Raw genomic sequence first — 27037 nt, 5'->3', positions numbered from 1 at the left:
CTTTTTACTCTTCTCAATGGTAAGTGTAAAGTGTATAAAAAAATGGTCCGACCAGATGCAAGGGGTTATAGAAAGAATAAAAAGGGGAATATTCTGGGACCATATTTGATCAAGGCTGTGCCCTTTCTCATGAGTTGGTAGATGGATCTGTTGAGTTAAGTTCAGATCTAAAAGTAAATCTTTAAGTTCTGCTACCTGAGTGTCTAAGGCAGTAGCATCGAACCAAAGGTTAAGATCACCTAACAAAACGATTTTCGTGTAATTAATTACAAGGGAAGCTAGTTGTTCTGCCAATGACGCAGCAAACATAGGCATAAGTTGGGGGGGCGATAAATGAGGACCATTAACAGTGATCCACTGTCAGTGTCCATTTTAAAAACAATATTCTCTGACCCTGTGAGGTCAAGAGATGATAATAAAGAGAACTTGTAAGTATTGCGAATAATGGCTGCAACTCCTCCACCCCTTTTGTCGGCAGACCTGTTAGCATTTAAGATATAATAATCAGAGGGAACAGCCGCCAAAATGTGTGGTAGTGAATCTGCGTTGAGCCAGGTCTCCGTAAGGAGCAGAATGTCGGGTTGCTCAGATCGCAGCATAAAAAATATATCCATATGGTGTTTGGCCATCGACCTAGTATTCAAGTAAAAGCATTTAAGCTTAGTCTCTAATTCTAGTAAGGGTTGAGGAGGGATACGAGGGCTGGGATGCTTAACATTACCGACTGTATAATTTGGCTTTGAAATACCGTAAGTAACGGTGCGTTTTAGTACATGCGGTAATAATGGTAGGCATAAGTTGTCTAAAGGTCTTAACAGCAGCAGATCCTGGGAAGAGTATGTGTAAATTTGACCAGGGGTTTTGGACCCCGGCCCCAGTCGGCCGCGGACGGGCGCAGACGGGCTCGACTTAAGCGCGACTTCGGCGCGCCTTCATCGCGCCCGCTGCGCTCCAGGATACACATTTAGTTTTAAGCCCTGCCTCACGGAAGAACTAGACCGCTAACTCTGGTCCAGCCCCACCCAAAATGGCGCCTCGCCTCGCCCTCCACACAAACGGCACCAGCCGCGGTGGAACGGGGCGGGGTACAGATGTAATAGACAACACAGTGCGCAAGATTAGTGAGTGCAATTAACTTTTTTTTAAATTAAAATTCAGGCATAAAAAATACACAGCGCTGACATCTCGGTCATGCCAGTGCTGCAGCAATCACAACAGGTAACTGTGCGTGAGATTGCACAAGCAATCGGTTCCCCAGAGAGCAAAGTTGCTGCCACCAACCTTCTGTTCTCGAGGGGCCCTGGGCGTTAGATCGTTTTAAGCCCTGCCTCACGGAAGAACTAGACCGCTAACTCCGGTCCAGCCCCACCCAAAATGGCGCCTCGCCTCGCCCTCCACACAAACGGCACCAGCCGCGGTGGAACGGGGCGGGGTACAGATGTGATAGACAACACAGTGCGCAAGATTAGTGAGTGCAATTAACTTTTTTTTAAATTAAAATTCAGGCATAAAAAATACACAGCGCTGACATCTCGGTCATGCCAGTGCTGCAGCAATCACAACAGGTAACTGTGCGTGAGATTGTACAAGCAATCGGTTCCCCAGAGAGCAAAGTTGCTGCCACCAACCTTCTGTTCTGTAGTAGAGTCCCATGTGCTGTCTCTGTGGTGGTGGGGCCCACCTCCTGTCAGTCCCCGGTGTAGTAGAGTCCTATGTGCTGTCTCTGAGGTGGTGCGGCCCACCTCCTCTCTGTCCCCGGTGTAGTAGAGTCCTATGTGCTGTCTCTGAGGTGGTGCGGCCCACCTCCTCTCTGTCCCCGGTGTAGTAGAGTCCCATGTGCTGTCTCTGAGGTGGTGGGGCCCACCTCCTGTCAGTCCCCGGTGTAGTAGAGTCCCATGTGCTGTCTCTGAGGTGGTGCGGCCCACCTCCTGTCAGTCCCCGGTGTAGTAGAGTCCCATGTGCTGTCTCTGAGGTGGTGCGGCCCACCTCCTGTCTGTCCTCGGTGTAGTAGAGTCCCATGTGCTGTCTCTGAGGTGGTGTGGCTCACCTCTTTGTGCTCTTAGTGTTGTGCACAGTCATGTGCTATTGCTATTGGGTAGACGGAGATCTATCCCTAAAATTCTATCTCTGCAGGTCTTTTCATAGGTCTGTCTGATGGTCCTAGTCTAGCACAGGTATGTGTAATCCCTGCAGGTGTTTTTATAACACCTTGGTTCAGCGCACGTCCCCTCAAAGCATCTAGGTTGGTCCTATTGATACTTATGGGTGGCAGTAAAGTGTCACTTCATTTAGGGCACCACAAATCTCTGCACCAGCTATGGAAGTCCTTTGATTGTGGCAGTATCAGGGCAACAGCAGTAAAGCAGAGGATGCCCTGTTACCCGATGTAGGAAAGTGCCTCCTTTCGACATGGTCACCCCCACTTTTTGCTCTACTACTGATGCTTTTCGGCTGAAAGTGCACAGGGTCCCTGCTAACCAGGCCCCAGTGCTAGTGCCTTTTCCATAAAACAATGTACATGTTCAATTGTTCACCAATTGGCAAGGACGTTAGCACCCCTGTATCTCCCTAATAAATGGCACCTCTGGTACCTAGGACATGGGTACTAAAGAGGGTCCCTAAGGAATACATCATGTATTATGCCACCCTATGGGGCCCCACACACATTGCATGCAGAGTGCCATTGCAGACTGCGTGAAATGGTGCAAACTGTTTTGAAAACACGACAAGGCACACTCCTTGTTTGCCATGCCCACACACATTGCAAATACTATATGCGAGTCACCCCTACAGCAGGCCTTGGAGCCCAAGGCAGGGTGCATGATATTATATGTGAGGACATATCTGCTTGAGCAGATACGCCCCTGTGATGTCTGGTTCCATTGCCACGATATTGCAAGTATTCAGGAAGCCATCTTAAGTATATGTGCTGGGCCTTGGTCATCACGAGTTATCCAGCTACATAATGGCTTCCCTGAAGATAAGGGTGTTTGGTATCAAATACCTTGTCTTGACAAATCCATACTGGTGCCAGTATCAGATTTGTCCTGGCGTGCACCCAGAGGGCACTTTAGAGGTTTCCCCGGAATCCTACTAGTCTCTTAGGGTCTCACTTATGAGGTTTTGCCGTAAGGCAGTGCCGCAAGCCTTCCTACTGCGCTTCCCTACGGCAAAAGAAAAGGGCAGGAATGCGCCGTATCTATAAGATACGGCGCATTCCTGTCCTTTTTCCCTGTGCCGGTGCACAATGGGCTGCCTGATCTAAACTTAACGAGACACCTGTAATCAGGTCCTTAATATTGGAGTGTTTTTTTTTAAGTACACCTAGGCCCGGATTCATTATTGTTCATGCAATGCATTTCTGCATGAAAAGTTGCAGCGCTGCATTGCTCCAAAGTGGAAGAATTATGCAGGACCCTATTCAGCAGGACTTGTGTACTGATGATGTCATTGGTCTAAAAAAAAGCTGTGTTTGCACCATAGTGCATAGGAGATGTACCAGTGCCTTCCAGGAAATTTGTATTCGAGGTACATCCTCAAGCACACATTTCAACGGGAGGACAACTGCCCAGGGGACTTGAGGTGCAGCCTTCAGTACGATTTCGAACACGAGGACAACCCTTGTTAGATGTGTAATTTTGTTGCAATTGCACATTTTGGGGCATATTATCAAGGACCGGTGTTAAAATTATCGCCGTTTTATCGGCAGGAAACTGCCGATAAACGGCGACAATGAGCTTGATAATAGGCCCTTGTTAATTCTCATAGAAGCCCATGTTAACACAAGAACATGGGCTTCTATGGGAATTAACAAGGGCGTATTATCAAGCCCATTATCGCTGTTTTATCTGCAGTTTCCTGCCGATAAAACGGCGATAATTTTAACACCGGTCCTTGATAATATGCTCCTTTGTGCCTGGGAACATCAAGCCATACTCTGCTTTCTCCATGTTCGTGCCTGGCTTCCTTTGGCATAAACATTTCTCGCAGTCCGGGTACGGTATTTTAGTGGCTCCGGCTTTACGTGAAACCTATAGGTGTTTCTGCTGTTCCACCCATTTACGCAAATGCTCCACACGCAAAAATATTTTGGCGCAGAGCTAAAGTCAATTTTCTGTGCAAAAAAAGGTTTGTGCATAGAAAATTACCAATGGTGCTGTTGGCACCACTCTGCACCGCATAGGGATGCCATGGGTGGTGTGAATATAATACATTTGAGCAGATAGGAAATCAGTTGGCTGTGAGAAAAGATGTACTGTCCAAGATGAAACATTTTGTAAAACTGGAAAGCCCTGATTCTAACTCGGGTTTCCAGGTCTGACAGCTCACTGACAATTTTTCCACCAGAAAAGAGTTTCTTAAACGCTCACTGACGTGACTCAATTTTTCTGTAACAGCCCACGTGTGATATGGCTGTGATAATGATATTATTTTATCGCTGTGTACCTCTTATCCGGAATATGCACGCTGCACCCTCCGCGCGCCACATCTCACGATGAAATAAGCGCGTTTCTGCTTCACTAAACATGAGTCGACGCTGATCAAAAACCGGACCGCTGACTAGAACGCATCTCTTCAGCCACAATGTCGCCCCCGCCTCCTTTGTCATGTTTTTGTCCTTTTTGAAGGTCAACAGGGAATTAATGAGTGGAACTGAGTGCTGAAGCTGCATTTTTCAAAGCAGCCAAAAGGGCTTTAGATGAAAGGAACCAACACTCCCAGGCAGAGCTCTCGAGGCTTCCGGGTCACGCGCGAGCGGCTCGTGCACTCTCTAGGCAGGGCTTTAAGGAGGATGAAAAAACTGGGGGGTCTCTCAAAGGGGCGTGGCCAGCGTAATTAAGGGCGTGGCTTAAAAACATAAGCTAAAAATCTGTGTTCATCCTAGTATGCAGCCCGCCTTGCATTTTGCTGTTCCTGTCATTGCGTCCAGATATATGATACAACAAGTCACATCGTACCTACAAGTCAGGACTATTGGCTTTGTCAATTGTTGCTAGTTGCATACGATAAATAACCAGCAACTATGGCTTGTATATAATATTGAAAACACTTCCACTTCAATGTTGCTGCTCCTGAGATTTTGAAAGAGAAGAGAAATCCAGAGAGAAATTACTCTATTTAAAGGATTTCCTTTCCCCTACAACGCTCACCACACGCACATCCATGTGCCTGCTGTCACTGCAGTCTAAAAAAAAAAAACGGACCGACTGTGCCGGGGCACAAAACAGACCCGTTTCGAAGGCCCCCTTAAAAAAAATTGCCGGTGCTCAGCACTGGTGAGACCTAGCCCACTTAAAGCCCTGACTCTAGGGTTTTGCTTTGCATCCTGGGAGTTAATCAAGCCTTGTGCACCCCGTTATAAAATCAGGACTACAAGTCCCAAAATTCAAAGTGAAAACCTGGACTGGATGAGGTACTCACGGACTGGCCCGGGAAACCTGAGAGCTATGGTAAAAGAAGCAGGTGTTGAGGGACAAAGCAACTCTGCTGATGATTATTTCATATTTAAAGTCTAGCCAGGCCTAGCAGGCCCAGTACTACTGTAGCGGCCCATCTCAGCCACGCCCAGCTCCGCTTAGCTTAGTCAGCCCTGCCCAGCTCAGCCCTCACCCGTGCACCCGGTGGCTGATGGCTAAGGCCAGCCCACCCTATGTACCCAGTGGCTGATGGATAAGGCCAGCCCTCCCTATGTTCCCAGTGGCTGATGGATAAGGCCAGCCCTCCCCGTGTACCTGGTGGCTGATGGCTAAGGCCAACCCTCTCCCATGTACCTGATGGCTAAGACCAGCCCTCCCCCGTGTACCTGGTGGCTGATGGCTAAGGCCAGCCCTCTCCCATGTACCTGATGGCTAAGTCCAGCCCTCTCCCATGTACCTGATGGCTAAGACCAGCCCTCCCCCGTGTACCTGGTGGCTGATGGCTAAGGCCAGCCCTCTCCCATGTACCTGATGGCTAAGTCCAGCCCTCTCCCATGTACCTGATGGCTAATACCAGCCCTCCCCCGTGTACCTGGTGGCTGATGGCTAAGGCCAGCCCTCTCCCATGTACCTGATGGCTAAGACCAGCCCTCCCCCGTGTACCTGGTGGCTGATGGCTAAGGCCAGCCCTCTCCCATGTACCTGATGGCTAAGTCCAGCCCTCTCCCATGTACCTGATGGCTAAGACCAGCCCTCCCCCGTGTACCTGGTGGCTGATGGCTAAGGCCAGCCCTCTCCCATGTACCTGATGGCTAAGTCCAGCCCTCTCCCATGTACCTGATGGCTAAGACCAGCCCTCCCCCGTGTACCTGGTGGCTGATGGCTAAGGCCAGCCCTCTCCCATGTACCTGATGGCTAAGTCCAGCCCTCTCCCATGTACCTGATGGCTAAGTCCAGCCCTCTCCCATGTACCTGATGGCTAAGTCCAGCCCTCTCCCATGTACCTGATGGCTAAGACCAGCCCTCCCCCGTGTACCTGGTGGCTGATGGCTAAGGCCAGCCCTCTCCCATGTACCTGATGGCTAAATCCAACCCTCCCTATATACCCAGTGGCTGATGGATAAGGTCAGCCCTCCCCGTGTACCTGGTGGCTGATGGCTAAGGCCAGGCCTCTCCCATGTACCTGATGGCTAAGACCAGCCCTCTCCCATGTACCTGATGGCTAAGGCCAGCCCTCTCCCATGTACCTGATGGCTAAGACCAGCCCTCTCCCATGTACCTGATGGCTAAGGCCAGCCCTCTCCCATGTACCTGATGGCTAAGGCCAGCCCTCTCCCATGTACCTGATGGCTAAGGCCAGCCCTCCCCAGTGTACCTGGTAGCTGATGGCTAAGGTCAGCCCAGCCCTGTGTAATCGGTGGCTAAATAAAGCCAGTCAATGTACGACAGTGGCAGTGTATTGATTGCATTCTTGAGGCTGGTGGGGTAAACCCAGACACTGAAGAGAAGGAGGAGGAGACAGGGCTCCCCTAAAAAATTCAATGAGGTCCTTTTAGCACAGTGCTGCTTATTGGCTCTCCCTGAGCACTGCCATATTGTAGATGGTAGGGGTGAGAGGTGGGACAGCAGTTACTGTTTATATGGGTGAGAACATTTCTAGGCAGGGCCTCTTTGCATTTTTCTGATTACTGCTTCGGAATGGTTGATGACATCCAGGCGCAGAACCATCACCCTTCACTGTGGCCTCGATACAGATACTCCTGCTTCACCCCGCATCATGATACCTGCTGTGAGAGCCATTACTGCACACAAGGGCTGTGTCTGAGCTGCAGCCAGAAAATACAGATAGTCAAAGGGGGGGGGGGGACCCAATATACCCTTGTAGGTTTGGGCAATACAATGATCAAGTAAAAGGACCTGCAAGGGATTTTGTTTACAAAAAATGACTTCTAGTTAGTTATAACATTCAATCTGAAAGTAACACTCCAGCAGGAGATGATTACAAAGTGTCAATGGACAACTAAGCAACAATGCAAAAAAGAAGAAAGAAAACACACGGGAAACCTGGGATATTTTGAAAATGTCAATCTTATTTAGACATGAAGTAATCAAATGGGGTAAAATATTTACAGCAACATCTTTATGTAAAGAAGCCAAACACACATTGTGCTAACAGTACATAAAAAATAATAGCTATTCCAAATGCAAGAATGAGAGTCACAAATTAAACATAAATATGTAACTGTCAAAGGAAATGATTTCCACTTGGAAATAGATGTATTAGTCGACGTTTCGGTCTGTTCCGCTTTTGTCTTTTCAGACCATCTTCAGGACAGTAAGTTTGGTGCTGTCTGATGAACCATTCAGATGTGAATAGGTCGCTTCTCTGTGAGTAACTATTAAAAGATGAAATTATGACTTGCAGCAGCAGCTGTCTAAATGGTGGTTGCGAATAATGAGGCCACCGAAAGATGATAAATTCCCTTTGTTCAGCGGGAGTAAAACACTGCGCTCTGAAACGGAGCAGATGGCGTCTCACTTTCCAAATCCAAATGGATTCTCCAGTTGGATTCGGAAAGTGAGACGCCATCCACTCCGTTTCAGAGCGCAGTGTTTTACTCCCGCTGAACAAAGGGAATTTCTCATCCTTCGGTGGCCTCATTATTCTCCAGTTGGATTCGGAAAGTGAGACACCATCCGCTCCGTTTCAGAGCACAGTGTTTTACTCCCGCTGAACAAAGGGAATTTCTCATCCTTCGGTGGCCTCATTATTCGCAACCACCATTTAGACAGCTGCTGCTGCAAGTCACAATTTCATCTTTTAATAGTTACTCACAGAGAAGCGACCTATTCACGTCTGAATGGTTCATCAGACAGCACCAAACTTACTGTCCTGAAGATGGTCTGAAAAGACGAAAGCGGAACAGACCGAAACGTCGACTAATACATCTATTTCCAAGTGGAAATCATTTCCTTTGACAGTTACATATTTATGTTTAATTTGTGACTCTCATTCTTGCATTTGGAATAGCTATTATTTTTTATGTACTGTTAGCACAATGTGTGTTTGGCTTCTTTACATAAAGATGTTGCTGTTAATATTTTACCCCATTTGATTACTTCATGTCTAAATAAGATTGACATTTTCAAAATATCCCAGGTTTCCCGTGTGTTTTCTTTCTTCTTTTTTGCATTGTTGCTTAGTTGTCCATTGACACTTTGTAATCATCTCCTGCTGGAGTGTTACTTTCAGATTGAATGTTATAACTAACTAGAAGTCATTTTTTGTAAACAAAATCCCTTGCAGGTCCTTTTACTTGATCGCAGCCAGAAAATGACATTTGAAAGAGAACCACCCCAAACGGGCTCCAGAACCTAAGATATTTGATCTATGTACAGTGTCTGGCAAATGAGGATAAAATGGAACCCAAAACACCCACTTTGCTTTAGTTCCAAGTTCTTCAACTACAAGGATTAATGTGTGTCCTCATGTAATGCAACTAGTGCTATGTAAAGCGCTCTGATACCCGATACTGGGTCAAGTTTGCGCTACATAAATCTCTGCAAAAAAAAAGGAAGGGAGTGATCCACTGAGTTCTCACAGGGCAGTTCCTCTAATGAGCTAAGAGAAAAATCAAACTATAAGAACGTCATTGTGTTGTCCAGCATTCCTGCGGCAGGCCCCGGAGGACTGGTGTGCCGGAGTCTGTCTGGGGTGCTCACCTGTGAGAAGAGGCCTAAGTCGGTCTACATTTCACTAGAAAAAGGGGGCAACTCAGTAACCCAGGGACCTGGGCTGGACAATTATTAAATAATAAAATGGCCCCTAGGGGGGAAGTGTAGCCCTTGACTTCCACAGCAATAGTGTTAAACCTCTCCAATAAGTAAGTATCAGTTATGCGTTTAGGGCACTTATGTATACATATCTTATTTATGAATATATATAAATCAATTCACACAGTATAGTATAATACTTTTACAAATTGCTCCTAAAGAGTGACACGCAGTGAGAGTGATATAGGGTGAATTAAAAGTGCGTCTGTGCTATATATAAAATAAGAAACTACTAGAGCAACTTTTATTAATTTTAATTATAATAGCACACAGGGAAATATGTATCAATTGGTTCTCTAGCAATGTACCTTCCTGTCCAGCTTGGCTAAAGGCAGTTCGGCGTTTTGGCAAGTTGGACTGTGCCAATGGCTCAGCTAAGAGAATCAGCACTTGGGAACCCCTTGTACTTCATAACTCCAATCCAATTAGAGAATAAGAGACTAATGGTCCACTGATTAAGACATCTAAATCCATGGAGGAGTAAAAGTGGGGGTACCCTCATCACCTCTAAGTAAAGGCTGAGTGTAGGTGTAACAGGGCAGGAATCCAACAGGGTGTGGAACCAGGCCCGAGTCTAAAACTTGACCACGCCATAACTATCGCCATTATGGATTGTCGCATATGAGGACCAAAAATAATGTGATATAGGGTGAATACAAAGTGCATCAGTGCTATGTACAAAAATATATACCTGTGGCCGATAGGGACAATAGAAGGTTCTACAGTCAGCCCTCAAACAGCCACAGCACCTCTCCCCTAGAGACAGAGCATGAACCACAGTACAACCTGCAGGCCCTTGACACACCCCAAACATTCACGGCACCTCTCCCCTAGAGACTGAGCATGAACCATAGTACAACCTGCAGGCCCTTGACACACCCCAAACATCCACAGCACCTCTCCCCTAGAGACTGAGCATGAACCTACAACCTGCAGTCCCTTGACACACCCCAAACATCCACAGCACCTCTCCCCTAGAGACTGAGCATGAACCATAGTACAACCTGCAGGCCCTTGACACACCCCAAACATTCACGGCACAGCTCTCCTACAGGCGGAGCCTGATTCTTGTACAACAGGCACTTGCCACGACACTCAAGCCTCACAGACACCGCCTCCATCTACACAAGGATGACCAGAGGCCCCGTACAACCTGCAGACCCTGCCTCGGCCTCCCACAGCTTCAGCCAGTGCTTAATTTGAGCAGGTGCTTTCCGGTGCTCAGCATCGGCACCTAATCCTCAGTACCGGCACTTAAAGCACCAATTAAGGACACACTCATTTGGAAGGCACATGATTTTCCCCAGAATCACAGGATGTTGAGGCACTTCCACAGGCAGGTCATGACGTCCAGGACAACCCTTGTCACAGCAGCTCACAGACACAACTTCCCGTGCCTGAGACAGAGACTGTGGCCGGTTAAACTACAGGCACCTGTCATAGCCTTCTCTCACTCACAGACACAGTGAGAGCGCTCCACTCACGCACATCCCCCCGCTTCCAGACCCCGGGCCAGCCCCCCCCCCCTCCCCACCCCGTACCTGCAACTCCTGGTCACAGCTCTGCCTGTCCAGGGTCACGACGCGGTCCTGCAGCTCCTCCACAGTGCCTTGAAGCAGGTCGTTCTCCTCCATCATGGCGCTGAGCCGCTGCTCCAGGTCGCGCTTCCGGTCGGACAGCATGGTAATCTGCAAGGCAGGAGCAGAGGGTGAGAGCCCGGCTTCGGCCCGGTGCGGGGGGCACGGCTCGGGGGCTGCCCCGGTTCCCTCCGTCATGACCTCTCCGCGGCAGGGGAGAGCAGAGAGTGTGTTTACGGCACCGACGGACAGACTGCGGGGCCGGGGAAGTGAGGGAGTGAGTGAGTGCGCGGCAGGAATGCGAGCGCAGCCCTGGGAGCAGGGGGAGTCAGGCTGCCGGGAAGGAGGAATGCGAGGTGCTTGGGAAAGAGGGAGACGGCACGGGCGCCCAGCCGGGGGAGGGCGCGGGGAATTCCTGGGGGATGGAGCTGGGGAGGTGGAGGCAGTGCGGACTGCGCCCCCAAAACACCGGGATTTGTTCAATCACAACCATCAGTCTATTGATCCATCGATGGGTCAGTGCACGTGCTGCGCCCACCTGCTGGATGTCAGTGGCACCTGTTGCGTCATCAGGGCCTCGGCTGACCCTTCACTACTACTTCAGACTGTTCCACTTACTAACCTATACCGTCCCCTTACTAACCTAAGCTGGCCCTGCTATGCCCTCTGCGAACCTCTCCCTGCTTCTTCACTGTCCCTTACTAACATCCCTCCTACTTCACTTCCCCTTCTAACCTACCCCTGCGTCTTCCGTGCCCTTGGGAGCCTATCCCTGCTCCTTAAGTGACCCTTACTATCACATTCCTGACCCTTTCTAATCTATTCATGTCCCTTCGATGCCCCTTACTAACATATCCCTCCGCCTTCACTTTCCCTTACTAACCTACCCCTGCTTCTTAAGTGACCCTTACTAACATATTCCTGTCTTCTTCAGTTCCTCTTACTAACCTATCCCTTCGCTTTCAATGTCACTTACTAACCTATCCCAGCCAATTTAGTGCCCATCACTATCCAATCACTGTCCCTTTCTAACCCCCCAGCCTCTTCTATATCTATTCCTAACCCATACAAGCCCCTTACTAACCTATGCCAGCCCTTATTCCGTCCTACTCCGCACTTCCCCCTACTAACCTATTCTTGCCCCTTCAATGTCCCTTACTAACACATCCCTCCACCTCATTTCCTCTTACTAACCTATCCATGTCCCTTCGATGTCCCTCACTAACATATCCCGCTTCCTTCACTTCCCTTTAGTAACCCACCTGCCCTTTCATGTGCTCTGTGAGCCTGTCCCTTCAGTGCCCCTTACTAGAGTATCCCTGCCCCTTCCATATCCCTTACTAACATATCCCTCTTCCTTCACTTCCCCTTACTAATCTATCCCTGCTACTTAAGTGACCCTTACTAACATATTCCTGTCTTCTTCAGTTCCTCTTACTAACCTATCCCTTCGCTTTTAATGTCACTTACTAACCTATCCCAGCCAATTTAGTGCCCTTCACTATCCAATTACTGTCCCTTTCTAACCTACCTAGCCTCTTCAATATCTATTCCTAACCTATACAAGCTCCATCAATGCCTCTTACTAACCTATGCCAGCCCTTACTAACATATCCTTCCTCCTCACTTCCCCCTACTAACCTAGCGTTGCCCCTTCAATGCCCCTTATTAACACATCCCTCCACCTCATTTCCCCTTACTAACCTATCCCTGCCCCTTCAATGTCCCTTACTGACCTGTCCTTGCTCCTTGAAGGCCCGATGTGAACTTAACCCTGTACCTTCACTTTCCCTTACTAACCTATCCCGGTCCCTTTAATGCCATTTACTATCCTATTCTTGCCCCATCTAACCAACCCCCTGTCCCTTCAATGCCCCTTACTAACACATTCCTGGCTTCTTCAGGTCCCCTTACTATCTTATCCTTGTCCCTTTCTGACCTCTCCCAGCCCCATCAATGCTCTCTGCGTACCTGTCCCTGCCCCTTCAATTCCCCTTACTTGCCTATCCTTGCCCCTTCAATGTTCCTTACTAACCTATTCCTTCTCATTCAACGCTCTCTCTGAACCTCTCCGTGGCCCTGAAATGTCCCTAAATAAATCACCCCTCCTGTAAATATTCTTTGCTAACTTATCCTTGCTCTATCAAAGCGCTTCTGCTGACCAGTCCCAAATTCATCAATGCCTCTCTCTGCTGACCGATCTGACATTTTTGATGTCCCTCTCTTGACCTACCCCATCTCCATCAATCCTCCTCTGCTGACCTATATCTGGCCATCAATGCTCCTCTGCTGACCTATCTCTGGTCCATCAATGCTCATCTGCTGACCTATCCCTGCTCCATCAATGCTCCTCTGCTGACCTATCTCTGGCCATCAATGCTCCTCTGCTGACCTATCCCTGCTCCATCAATGCTCCTCTGCTGACCTATCCCTGCTCCATCAATGCTCTTCTGCTGACCTATCTCTGGCCATCAATGCTCCTCTGCTGACCTATCTCTGGCCATCAATGCTCCTCTGCTGACCTCTCCCTGCTCCATCAATGCTCCTCTGCTGACCTATCTCTGGCCATCAATGCTCCTCTGCTGACCTATCCCTGCTCCATCAATGCTCCTCTGCTGACCTATCCCTGCTCCATCAATGCTCCTCTGCTGACCTATCTCTTGCCATCAATGCTCCTCTGCTGACCTATCTCTGGCCATCAATGCTCCTCTGCTGACCTATCTCTGCTCCATCAATGCTCCTCTGCTGACCTATCGCTGGCCATCAATGCTCCTCAGCTGACCTACACCTGCTCCATCAATGCTCCTCTGCTGCTCTATCCCTGCTCGATCAATGCTCCTCTGCTGACCTATCCCTGCTCCATCAATGTTCCTCTGCTGACCTATCCCTGCTCCATCAATGCTCCTCTGGGGACCTATCCCTGCTCCATCAATGCTCCTCTGCTGACCTATCCCTGCTCCATCAATGCTCCTCTGCTGACCTATCTCTGGCCATCAATGCTCCTCTGCTGACCTATCCCTGCTCCATCAATGCTGTTCTGCGGACCTATCTCTGGTCCATAAATGCTCCTCTGCTAACCTATCCCTGCTCCATCAATGCTCCTCTGCTGACCTATCCCTGCTCCATCAATGCTCTTCTGCTGACCCATCCCTGCTCCATCAATGCTCCTCTGCTGACCTATCCCAGCTCCATCAATGCTCTTCTGCTGACCTATCCCTGCTCCATCAATGCTCCTCTGCTGACCTATCCCTGCTCCATCAATGCTCCTCTGCTGACCTATCCCTGCTCCATCAATGCTCCTCTGCTGACCTATCTCTGCTCCATCAATGCTCATCTGCTGACCTATCTCTGGTCCATCAATGCTCCTCTGCTGACCTATCTCTGGCCATCAATGCTCCTCTGCTGACCTATCTCTGGCCATCAATGCTCTTCTGCTGACCTATCCCTGCTCCATCAATGCTCCTCTGCTGACCTATCCCATCTCCATCAATGCTCTTCTCCTGACCTATACCTGCTCCATCAATGCTCCTCTTCTGACCTATCCCTGGCCAAGAATGCTCCTCTCCTGACCTATCCCTGCTCCATCAATGCTCCTCTGCTGACCTATCTCTGGCCATCAATGCTCCTCTGCTGATCTATCCCTGCTCGATCAATGCTCCTCTGCTGACCTATCCCTGCTCCATCAATGCTCCTCTGCTGACCTATCCCTGCTCCATCAATGCTCCTCTGATGACCTATCCCTGCTCCATCAATGCTCTTCTGCTGACCTAACCCTGCTCCATCAATGCTCCTCTGATGACCTATCCTTGCTCCATCAATGCGCCACTGCTGACCTATCCCTGCTCCATCAATGCTCCTCTGCTGACCTATCCCTGCTCCATCAATGCTCCTCTGCTGACCTATCCCTGCTCCATCAATGCTCTTCTGCTGACCTATCCCTGCTCCATCAATGCTCCTTTGCTGACCTATCCCTGCTCCATCAAAGCTCTTCTGCTGACCTATCTCTGGTCCATCAATGCTCCTATGCTGACCTATCTCTGGCCATCAATGCTCCTCTGCTGACCTATCCCTGCTCCACCAATGCTCCTCTGCTGACCTATCCCTGCTCCATCAATGCTCCTCTGCTGACCTATCCCTGCTCCATCAATGCTCCTCTGCTGACCTATCCCTGCTCCATCAATGCTCCTCTGCTGACCTATCTCTGGCCATCAATGCTCCTCTGCTGACCTATCTCTGGTCCATCAATGCTCCTCTGCTGACCTATATCTGGCCATCAATGCTCCTCTGCTGACCTATCTCTGTCCATCAATGCTCCTCTGCTGACCTATCCCTGCTCCATCAATGCTCCTCTGCTGACCTATCCCTGCTCCATCAATGCTCTTCTGCTGACCTATCTCTGGCCATCAATGCTCCTCTGCTGACCTATCTCTGGCCATCAATGCTCCTCTGCTGACCTATCCCTGCTCCATCAATGCTCCTCTGCTGACCTATCCCTGCTCCATCAATGCTCCTCTGGGGACCTATCCCTGCTCCATCAATGCTCCTCTGCTGACCTATCCCTGCTCCATCAATGCTCCTCTGCTGACCTATCTCTGGCCATCAATGCTCCTCTGCTGACCTATCCCTGCTCCATCAATGCTGTTCTGCGGACCTATCTCTGGTCCATAAATGCTCCTCTGCTAACCTATCCCTGCTCCATCAATGCTCCTCTGCTGACCTATCCCTGCTCCATCAATGCTCTTCTGCTGACCCATCCCTGCTCCATCAATGCTCCTCTGCTGACCTATCCCTGCTCCATCAATGCTCTTCTGCTGACCTATCCCTGCTCCATCAATGCTCCTCTGCTGACCTATCCCTGCTCCATCAATGCTCCTCTGCTGACCTATCCCTGCTCCATCAATGCTCCTCTGCTGACCTATCTCTGGTCCATCAATGCTCATCTGCTGACCTATCTCTGGTCCATCAATGCTCCTCTGCTGACCTATCTCTGGCCATCAATGCTCCTCTGCTGACCTATCCCTGCTCCATCAATGCTCCTCTGCTGACCTATCTCTGGCCATCAATGCTCCTCTGCCGACCTATCTCTGCTCCATCAATGCTCCTCTGCTGACCTATCGCTGGCCATCAATGCTCCTCAGCTGACCTACACCTGCTCCATCAATGCTCCTCTGCTGCTCTATCCCTGCTCGATCAATGCTCCTCTGCTGACCTATCCCTGCTCCATCAATGTTCCTCTGCTGACCTATCCCTGCTCCATCAATGCTCCTCTGGGGACCTATCCCTGCTCCATCAATGCTCCTCTGCTGACCTATCCCTGCTCCATCAATGCTCCTCTGCTGACCTATCTCTGGCCATCAATGCTCCTCTGCTGACCTATCCCTGCTCCATCAATGCTGTTCTGCAGACCTATCTCTGGTCCATAAATGCTCCTCTGCTAACCTATCCCTGCTCCATCAATGCTCCTCTGCTGACCTATCCCTGCTCCATCAATGCTCTTCTGCTGACCCATCCCTGCTCCATCAATGCTCCTCTGCTGACCTATCCCTGCTCCATCAATGCTCTTCTGCTGACCTATCCCTGCTCCATCAATGCTCCTCTGCTGACCTATCCCTGCTCCATCAATGCTCCTCTGCTGACCTATCCCTGCTCCATCAATGCTCCTCTGCTGACCTATCTCTGGTCCATCAATGCTCATCTGCTGACCTATCTCTGGTCCATCAATGCTCCTCTGCTGACCTATCTCTGGCCATCAATGCTCCTCTGCTGACCTATCTCTGGCCATCAATGCTCTTCTGCTGACCTATCCCTGCTCCATCAATGCTCCTCTGCTGACCTATCCCATCTCCATCAATGCTCTTCTCCTGACCTAAACCTGCTCCATCAATGCTCCTTTGCTGACCTATCCCTGGCCAAGAATGCTCCTCTGCTGACCTATCCCTGCTCCATCAATGCTCCTCTGCTGACCTATCCCTGGCCAAGAATGCTCCTCTGCTGACCTATCCCTGCTCCATCAATGCTCCTCTGCTGACCTATCTCTGGCATCAATGCTCCTCTGCTGATCTATCCCTGCTCGATCAATGCTCCTCTGCTGACCTATCCCTGCTCCATCAATGCTCCTCTGCTGACCTATCCCTGCTCCATCAATGCTCCTCTGATGACCTATCCCTGCTCGATCAATGCTCTTCTGCTGACCTATCCCTGCTCCATCAATGCTCCTCTGCTGACCTATCCCTGCTCCATCAATGCTCCTCTGCTGACCTATCCCTGCTCCATCAATGCTCCTCTGCTGACCTATCCCTGCTCCATCAATGCTCCTCTGCTGACCTATCCCTGCTCCATCAATGCTCCTCTGCTGACCTATCCCTGCTCCATCAATGCTCTTCTGCTGACCTATCCCTGCTCCATCAATGCTCCTCTGCTGACCTATCCCTGCTCCATCAATGCTCTTCTGCTGACCTATCTCTGGTCCATCAATGCTCCTATGCTGACCTATCTCTGGCCATCAATGCTCCTCTGCTGACCTATCCCTGCTCCACCAATGCTCCTCTGCTGACCTATCCCTGCTCCATCAATGCTCCTCTGCTGACCTATCCCTGCTCCATCAATGCTCCTCTGCTGACCTATCCCTGCTCCATCAATGCTCCTCTGCTGACCTATCTCTGGCCATCAACGCTCCTCTGCTGACCTATCTCTGGTCCATCAATGCTCCTCTGCTGACCTATATCTTGGCATCAATGCTCCTCTGCTGACCTATCTCTGGCCATCAATGCTCCTCTGCTGACCTATCCCTGCTCCATCAATGCTCCTCTGCTGACCTATCCCTGCTCCATCAATGCTCCTCTGCTGACCTATCCCTGCTCCATCAATGCTCTTCTGCTGACCTATCCCTGCTCCATCAATGCTCCTCTGCTGACCTATCCCTGCTCCATCAATGCTCCTCTGCTGACCTATCCCTGCTCCATCAATGCTCCTCTGCTGACCTATCTCTGGTCCATCAATGCTCATCTGCTGACCTATCTCTGGTCCATCAATGCTCCTCTGCTGACCTATCTCTGGCCATCAATGCTCCTCTGCTGACCTATCCCTGCTCCATCAATGCTCCTCTGCTGACCTATCTCTGCTCCATCAATGCTCCTCTGCTGACCTATCGCTGGCCATCAATGCTCCTCAGCTGACCTACACCTGCTCCATCAATGCTCCTCTGCTGCTCTATCCCTGCTCGATCAATGCTCCTCTGCTGACCTATCCCTGCTCCATCAATGTTCCTCTGCTGACCTATCCCTGCTCCATCAATGCTCCTCTGGGGACCTATCCCTGCTCCATCAATGCTCCTCTGCTGACCTATCCCTGCTCCATCAATGCTCCTCTGCTGACCTATCTTTGGCCATCAATGCTCCTCTGCTGACCTATCCCTGCTCCATCAATGCTGTTCTGCGGACCTATCTCTGGTCCATAAATGCTCCTCTGCTAACCTATCCCTGCTCCATCAATGCTCCTCTGCTGACCTATCCCTGCTCCATCAATGCTCTTCTGCTGACCCATCCCTGCTCCATCAATGCTCCTCTGCTGACCTATCCCTGCTCCATCAATGCTCTTCTGCTGACCTATCCCTGCTCCATCAATGCTCCTCTGCTGACCTATCCCTGCTCCATCAATGCTCCTCTGCTGACCTATCCCTGCTCCATCAATGCTCCTCTGCTGACCTATCTCTGGTCCATCAATGCTCATCTGCTGACCTATCTCTGGTCCATCAATGCTCCTCTGCTGACCTATCTCTGGCCATCAATGCTCCTCTGCTGACCTATCTCTGGCCATCAATGCTCTTCTGCTGACCTATCCCTGCTCCATCAATGCTCCTCTGCTGACCTATCCCATCTCCATCAATGCTCTTCTCCTGACCTATACCTGCTCCATCAATGCTCCTCTGCTGACCTATCCCTGGCCAAGAATGCTCCTCTGCTGACCTATCCCTGCTCCATCAATGCTCCTCTGCTGACCTATCTCTGGCCATCAATGCTCCTCTGCTGATCTATCCCTGCTCGATCAATGCTCCTCTGCTGACCTATCCCTGCTCCATCAATGCTCCTCTGCTGACCTATCCCTGCTCCATCAATGCTCCTCTGATGACCTATCCCTGCTCGATCAATGCTCTTCTGCTGACCTATCCCTGCTCCATCAATGCTCCTCTGCTGACCTATCCCTGCTCTATCAATGCTCCTCTGCTGACCAATCCCTGCTCCATCAATGCTCCTCTGCTGACCTATCCCTGCTCCATCAATGCTCCTCTGCTGACCTATCCCTGCTCCATCAATGCTCTTCTGCTGACCTATCCCTGCTCCATCAATGCTCCTCTGCTGACCTATCCCTGCTCCATTAATGCTCTTCTGCTGACCTATCTCTGGTCCATCAATGCTCGTATGCTGACCTATCTCTGGCCATCAATGCTCCTCTGCTGACCTATCCCTGCTCCACCAATGCTCCTCTGCTGACCTATCCCTGCTCCATCAATGCTCATCTGCTGACCTATCCCTGCTCCATCAATGCTCCTCTGCTGACCTATCCCTGCTCCATCAATGCTCCTCTGCTGACCTATCTCTGGCCATCAATGCTCCTCTGCTGACCTATCTCTGGTCCATCAATGCTCCTCTGCTGACCTATATCTGGCCATCAATGCTCCTCTGCTGACCTATCTCTGGCCATCAATGCTCCTCTGCTGACCTATCCCTGCTCCATCAATGCTCCTCTGCTGACCTATCCCTGCTCCATCAATGCTCTTCTGCTGACCTATCTCTGGCCATCAATGCTCCTCTGCTGACCTATCTCTGGCCATCAATGCTCCTCTGCTGACCTCTCCCTGCTCCATCAATGCTCCTCTGCTGACCTATCTCTGGCCATCAATGCTCCTCTGCTGACCTATCCCTGCTCCATCAATGCTCCTCTGCTGACCTATCCCTGCTCCATCAATGCTCCTCTGCTGACCTATCTCTTGCCATCAATGCTCCTCTGCTGACCTATCTCTGGCCATCAATGCTCCTCTGCTGACCTATCTCTGCTCCATCAATGCTCCTCTGCTGACCTATCTCTGGCCATCAATGCTCCTCAGCTGACCTACACCTGCTCCATCAATGCTCCTCTGCTGCTCTATCCCTGCTCGATCAATGCTCCTCTGCTGACCTATCCCTGCTCCATCAATGTTCCTCTGCTGACCTATCCCTGCTCCATCAATGCTCCTCTGCTGACCTATCCCTGCTCCATCAATGCTCTTCTGCTGACCTATCTCTGGCCATCAATGCTCCTCTGCTGACCTATCTCTGGCCATCAATGCTCCTCTGCTGACCTCTCCCTGCTCCATCAATGCTCCTCTGCTGACCTATCTCTGGCCATCAATGCTCCTCTGCTGACCTATCCCTGCTCCATCAATGCTCCTCTGCTGACCTATCCCTGCTCCATCAATGCTCCTCTGCTGACCTATCTCTTGCCATCAATGCTCCTCTGCTGACCTATCTCTGGCCATCAATGCTCCTCTGCTGACCTATCTCTGCTCCATCAATGCTCCTCTGCTGACCTATCGCTGGCCATCAATGCTCCTCAGCTGACCTACACCTGCTCCATCAATGCTCCTCTGCTGCTCTATCCCTGCTCGATCAATGCTCCTCTGCTGACCTATCCCTGCTCCATCAATGTTCCTCTGCTGACCTATCCCTGCTCCATCAATGCTCCTCTGGGGACCTATCCCTGCTCCATCAATGCTCCTCTGCTGACCTATCCCTGCTCCATCAATGCTCCTCTGCTGACCTATCGCTGGCCATCAATGCTCCTCTGCTGACCTATCCCTGCTTCATCAATGCTGTTCTGCGGACCTATCTCTGGTCCATAAATGCTCCTCTGCTAACCTATCCCTGCTCCATCAATGCTCCTCTGCTGACCTATCCCTGCTCCATCAATGCTCTTCTGCTGACCCATCCCTGCTCCATCAATGCTCCTCTGCTGACCTATCCCTGCTCCATCAATGCTCTTCTGCTGACCTATCCCTGCTCCATCAATGCTCCTCTGCTGACCTATCCCTGCTCCATCAATGCTCCTCTGCTGACCTATCCCTGCTCCATCAATGCTCCTCTGCTGACCTATCCCTGCTCCATCAATGCTCTTCTGCTGACCTATCTCTGGTCCATCAATGCTCCTATGCTGACCTATCTCTGGCCATCAATGCTCCTCTGCTGACCTATCCCTGCTCCACCAATGCTCCTCTGCTGACCTATCCCTGCTCCATCAATGCTCCTCTGCTGACCTATCCCTGCTCCATCAATGCTCCTCTGCTGACCTATCCCTGCTCCAACAATGCTCCTCTGCTGACCTATCTCTGGCCATCAATGCTCCTCTGCTGACCTATCTCTGGTCCATCAATGCTCCTCTGCTGACCTATATCTGGCCATCAATGCTCCTCTGCTGACCTATCTCTGGCCATCAATGCTCCTCTGCTGACCTATCCCTGCTCCATCAATGCTCCTCTGCTGACCTATCCCTGCTCCATCAATGCTCTTCTGCTGACCTATCTCTGGCCATCAATGCTCCTCTGCTGACCTATCTCTGGCCATCAATGCTCCTCTGCTGACCTCTCCCTGCTCCATCAATGCTCCTCTGCTGACCTATCTCTGGCCATCAATGCTCCTCTGCTGACCTATCCCTGCTCCATCAATGCTCCTCTGCTGACCTATCCCTGCTCCATCAATGCTCCTCTGCTGACCTATCTCTTGCCATCAATGCTCCTCTGCTGGCCTATCTCTGGCCATCAATGCTCCTCTGCTGACCTATCTCTGCTCCATCAATGCTCCTCTGCTGACCTATCGCTGGCCATCAATGCTCCTCAGCTGACCTACACCTGCTCCATCAATGCTCCTCTGCTGCTCTATCCCTGCTCGATCAATGCTCCTCTGCTGACCTATCCCTGCTCCATCAATGTTCCTCTGCTGACCTATCCCTGCTCCATCAATGCTCCTCTGGGGACCTATCCCTGCTCCATCAATGCTCCTCTGGGGACCTATCCCTGCTCCATCAATGCTCCTCTGCTGACCTATCCCTGCTCCATCAATGCTCCTCTGCTGACCTATCTCTGGCCATCAATGCTCCTCTGCTGACCTATCCCTGCTCCATCAATGCTGTTCTGCTGACCGATCCCTGCTCCATCAATGCTCCTCTGCTGACCTATCCCTGCTCCATCAATGCTCCTCTGCTGACCTATCTCTGGTCCATAAATGCTCCTCTGCTGACCTATCCCTGCTCCATCAATGCTCTTCTGCTGACCCATCCCTGCTCCATCAATGCTCCTCTGCTGACCTATCCCTGCTCCATCAATGCTCTTCTGCTGACCTATCCCTGCTCCATCAATGCTCCTCTGCTGACCTATCCCTGCTCCATCAATGCTCCTCTGCTGACCTATCCCTGCTCCATCAATGCTCCTCTGCTGACCTATCCCTGCTCCATCAATGCTCTTCTGCTGACCTATCTCTGGTCCATCAATGCTCCTATGCTGACCTATCTCTGGCCATCAATGCTCCTCTGCTGACCTATCCCTGCTCCACCAATGCTCCTCTGCTGACCTATCCCTGCTCCATCAATGCTCCTCTGCTGACCTATCCCTGCTCCATCAATGCTCCTCTGCTGAACTATCCCTGCTCCATCAATGCTCCTCTGCTGACCTATCTCTGGCCATCAATGCTCCTCTGCTGACCTATCTCTGGTCCATCAATGCTCCTCTGCTGACCTATATCTGGCCATCAATGCTCCTCTGCTGACCTATCTCTGGCCATCAATGCTCCTCTGCTGACCTATCCCTGCTCCATCAATGCTCCTCTGCTGACCTATCCCTGCTCCATCAATGCTCTTCTGCTGACCTATCTCTGGCCATCAATGCTCCTCTGCTGACCTATCTCTGGCCATCAATGCTCCTCTGCTGACCTCTCCCTGCTCCATCAATGCTCCTCTGCTGACCTATCTCTGGCCATCAATGCTCCTCTGCTGACCTATCCCTGCTCCATCAATGCTCCTCTGCTGACCTATCCCTGCTCCATCAATGCTCCTCTGCTGACCTATCTCTTGCCATAAATGCTCCTCTGCTGACCTATCTCTGGCCATCAATGCTCCTCTGCTGACCTATCTCTGCTCCATCAATGCTCCTCTGCTGACCTATCGCTGGCCATCAATGCTCCTCAGCTGACCTACACCTGCTCCATCAATGCTCATCTGCTGCTCTATCCCTGCTCGATCAATGCTCCTCTGCTGACCTATCCCTGCTCCATCAATGTTCCTCTGCTGACCTATCCCTGCTCCATCAATGCTCCTCTGGGGACCTATCCCTGCTCCATCAATGCTCCTCTGCTGACCTATCCCTGCTCCATCAATGCTCCTCTGCTGACCTATCTCTGGCCATCAATGCTCCTCTGCTGACCTATCCCTGCTCCATCAATGCTGTTCTGCGGACCTATCTCTGGTCCATAAATGCTCCTCTGCTAACCTATCCCTGCTCCATCAATGCTCCTCTGCTGACCTATCCCTGCTCCATCAATGCTCTTCTGCTGACCCATCCCTGCTCCATCAATGCTCCTCTGCTGACCTATCCCTGCTCCATCAATGCTCTTCTGCTGACCTATCCCTGCTCCATCAATGCTCCTCTGCTGACCTATCCCTGCTCCATCAATGCTCCTCTGCTGACCTATCCCTGCTCCATCAATGCTCCTCTGCTGACCTATCTCTGGTCCATCAATGCTCATCTGCTGACCTATCTCTGGTCCATCAATGCTCCTCTGCTGACCTATCTCTGGCCATCAATGCTCCTCTGCTGACCTATCTCTGGCCATCAATGCTCTTCTGCTGACCTATCCCTGCTCCATCAATGCTCCTCTGCTGACCTATTCCATCTCCATCAATGCTCTTCTGCTGACCTATACCTGCTCCATCAATGCTCCTCTGCTGACCTATCCCTGGCCAAGAATGCTCCTCTGCTGACCTATCCCTGCTCCATCAATGCTCCTCTGCTGACCTATCTCTGGCCATCAATGCTCCTCTGCTGATCTATCCCTGCTCGATCAATGCTCCTCTGCTGACCTATCCCTGCTCCATCAATGCTCCTCTGCTGACCTATCCCTGCTCCATCAATGCTCCTCTGCTGACCTATCCCTGCTCGATCAATGCTCTTCTGCTGACCTATCCCTGCTCCATCAATGCTCCTCTGCTGACCTATCCCTGCTCCATCAATGCTCCTCTGCTGACCTATCCCTGCTCCATCAATGCTCCTCTGCTGTCCTATCCCTGCTCCATCAATGCTCCTCTGCTGACCTATCCCTGCTCCATCAATGCTCTTCTGCTGACCTATCCCTGCTCCATCAATGCTCCTCTGCTGACCTATCCCTGCTCCATCAATGCTCTTCTGCTGACCCATCCCTGCTCCATCAATGCTCCTCTGCTGACCTATCCATGCTCCATCAATGCTCTTCTGCTGACCTATCCCTGCTCCATCAATGCTCCTCTGCTGACCTATCCCTGCTCCATCAATGCTCCTCTGCTGACCTATCCCTGCTCCATCAATGCTCCTCTGCTGACCTATCCCTGCTCCATCAATGCTCTTCTGCTGACCTATCTCTGGTCCATCAATGCTCCTATGCTGACCTATCTCTGGCCATCAATGCTCCTCTGCTGACCTATCCCTGCTCCACCAATGCTCCTCTGCTGACCTATCCCTGCTCCATCAATGCTCCTCTGCTGACCTATCCCTGCTCCATCAACGCTCCTCTGCTGACCTATCCCTGCTCCATCAATGCTCCTCTGCTGACCTATCTCTGGCCATCAATGCTCATCTGCTGATCTATCTCTGGTCCATCAATGCTCCTCTGCTGACCTATATCTGGCTATCAATGCTCCTCTGCTGACCTATCTCTGGCCATCAATGCTCCTCTGCTGACCTATCCCTGCTCCATCAATGCTCCTCTGCTGACCTATCCCTGCTCCATCAATGCTCTTCTGCTGACCTATCTCTGGCCATCAATGCTCCTCTGCTGACCTATCTCTGGCCATCAATGCTCCTCTGCTGACCTCTCCCTGCTCCATCAATGCTCCTCTGCTGACCTATCTCTGGCCATCAATGCTCCTCTGCTGACCTATCCCTGCTCCATCAATGCTCCTCTGCTGACCTATCCCTGCTCCATCAATGCTCCTCTGCTGACCTATCTCTTGCCATCAATGCTCCTCTGCTGACCTATCTCTGGCCATCATTGCTCCTCTGCTGACCTATCTCTGCTCCATCAATGCTCCTCTGCTGACCTATCGCTGGCCATCAATGCTCCTCAGCTGACCTACACCTGCTCCATCAATGCTCATCTGCTGCTCTATCCCTGCTCGATCAATGCTCCTCTGCTGACCTATCCCTGCTCCATCAATGTTCCTCTGCTGACTTATCCCTGCTCCATCAATGCTCCTCTGGGGACCTATCCCTGCTCCATCAATGCTCCTCTGCTGACCTATCCCTGCTCCATCAATGCTCCTCTGCTGACCTATCTCTGGCCATCAATGCTCCTCTGCTGACCTATCCCTGCTCCATCAATGCTGTTCTGCGGACCTATCTCTGGTCCATAAATGCTCCTCTGCTAACCTATCCCTGCTCCATCAATGCTCCTCTGCTGACCTATCCCTGCTCCATCAATGCTCTTCTGCTGACCCATCCCTGCTCCATCAATGCTCCTCTGCTGACCTATCCCTGCTCCATCAATGCTCTTCTGCTGACCTATCCCTGCTCCATCAATGCTCCTCTGCTGACCTATCCCTGCTCCATCAATGCTCCTCTGCTGACCTATCCCTGCTCCATCAATGCTCCTCTGCTGACCTATCTCTGGTCCATCAATGCTCATCTGCTGACCTATCTCTGGTCCATCAATGCTCCTCTGCTGACCTATCTCTGGCCATCAATGCTCCTCTGCTGACCTATCTGTGGCCATCAATGCTCTTCTGCTGACCTATCCCTGCTCCATCAATGCTCCTCTGCTGACCTATCCCTGCTTCATCAATGCTCCTCTGCTGACCTATCCCTGCTCGATCAATGCTCTTCTGCTGACCTATCCCTGCTCCATCAATGCTCCTCTGCTGACCTATCCCTGCTCCATCAATGCTCCTCTGCTGACCTATCCCTGCTCCATCAATGCTCCTATGCTGTCCTATCCCTGCTCCATCAATGCTCCTCTGCTGACCTATCCCTGCTCCATCAATGCTCTTCTGCTGACCTATCCCTGCTCCATCAATGCTCCTCTGCTGACCTATCCCTGCTCCATCAATGCTCTTCTGCTGACCTATCTCGGGTCCATCAATGCTCCTATGCTGACCTATCTCTGGCCATCAATGCTCCTCTGCTGACCTATCCCTGCTCCACCAATGCTCCTCTGCTGACCTATCCCTGCTCCATCAATGCTCCTCTGCTGACCTATCCCTGCTCCATCAATGCTCCTCTGCTGACCTATCCCTGCTCCATCAATGCTCCTCTGCTGACCTATCTCTGGCCATCAATGCTCCTCTGCTGACCTATCTCTGGTCCATCAATGCTCCTCTGCTGACCTATATCTGGCCATCAATGCTCCTCTGCTGACCTATCTCTGGCCATCAATGCTCCTCTGCTGACCTATCTCTGGCCATCAATGCTCCTCTGCTGACCTATCTCTGGCCATTAATGCTCCTCTGCTGACCTATCTCTGGCCATCAATGCTCCTCTGCTGACCTATCCCTGCTCCATTAATGCTCCTCTGCCGACCTATCTCTGGCCATCAATGCTCCTCTGCTGACCTATCTCTGGCCATCAATGCTCCTCTGCTGACCTATCCCTGCTCCATCAATGCTCCTCTGCTGACCTATCTCTGGCCATCAATGCTCCTCTGCTGACCTATCTCTGGTCCATCAATGCTCCTCTGCTGACCTATATCTGGCCATCAATGCTCCTCTGCTGACCTATCTCTGGCCATCAATGCTCCTCTGCTGACCTATCTCTGGCCATCAATGCTCCTCTGCTGACCTATCTCTGGCCATTAATGCTCCTATGCTGACCTATCTCTGGGCATCAATGCTCCTCTGCTGACGTATCCCTGCTCCATCAATGCTCCTCTGCCGACCTATCTCTGGCCATCAATGCTCCTCTGCTGACCTATCCCTGCTCCATCAATGCTCTTCTGCTGACCT

The 27037-nt window shown here is 50.9% G+C and overlaps 1 protein-coding gene across 1 annotated transcript in view; it reads right to left on the bottom strand.

The window, feature by feature from the left end:
- Positions 1 to 27037, bottom strand: part of BICDL1 (BICD family like cargo adaptor 1) — a 358177-nt gene that overhangs the window by 117709 nt on the left and 213431 nt on the right. Inside the window, exon 4 of the mRNA XM_078667656.1 lies at positions 10793 to 10939. Coding sequence (XP_078523782.1) covers positions 10793 to 10939 — 147 coding nt within the window. The remainder of the gene's footprint in view (positions 1 to 10792; positions 10940 to 27037) is intronic.

This window comes from Lissotriton helveticus, chromosome 11, assembly GCF_964261635.1.
Source record: "Lissotriton helveticus chromosome 11, aLisHel1.1, whole genome shotgun sequence".
Classification (NCBI taxonomy): domain Eukaryota; kingdom Metazoa; phylum Chordata; class Amphibia; order Caudata; family Salamandridae; genus Lissotriton; species Lissotriton helveticus.
This window is presented reverse-complemented; position numbering and strand designations above follow the sequence as displayed.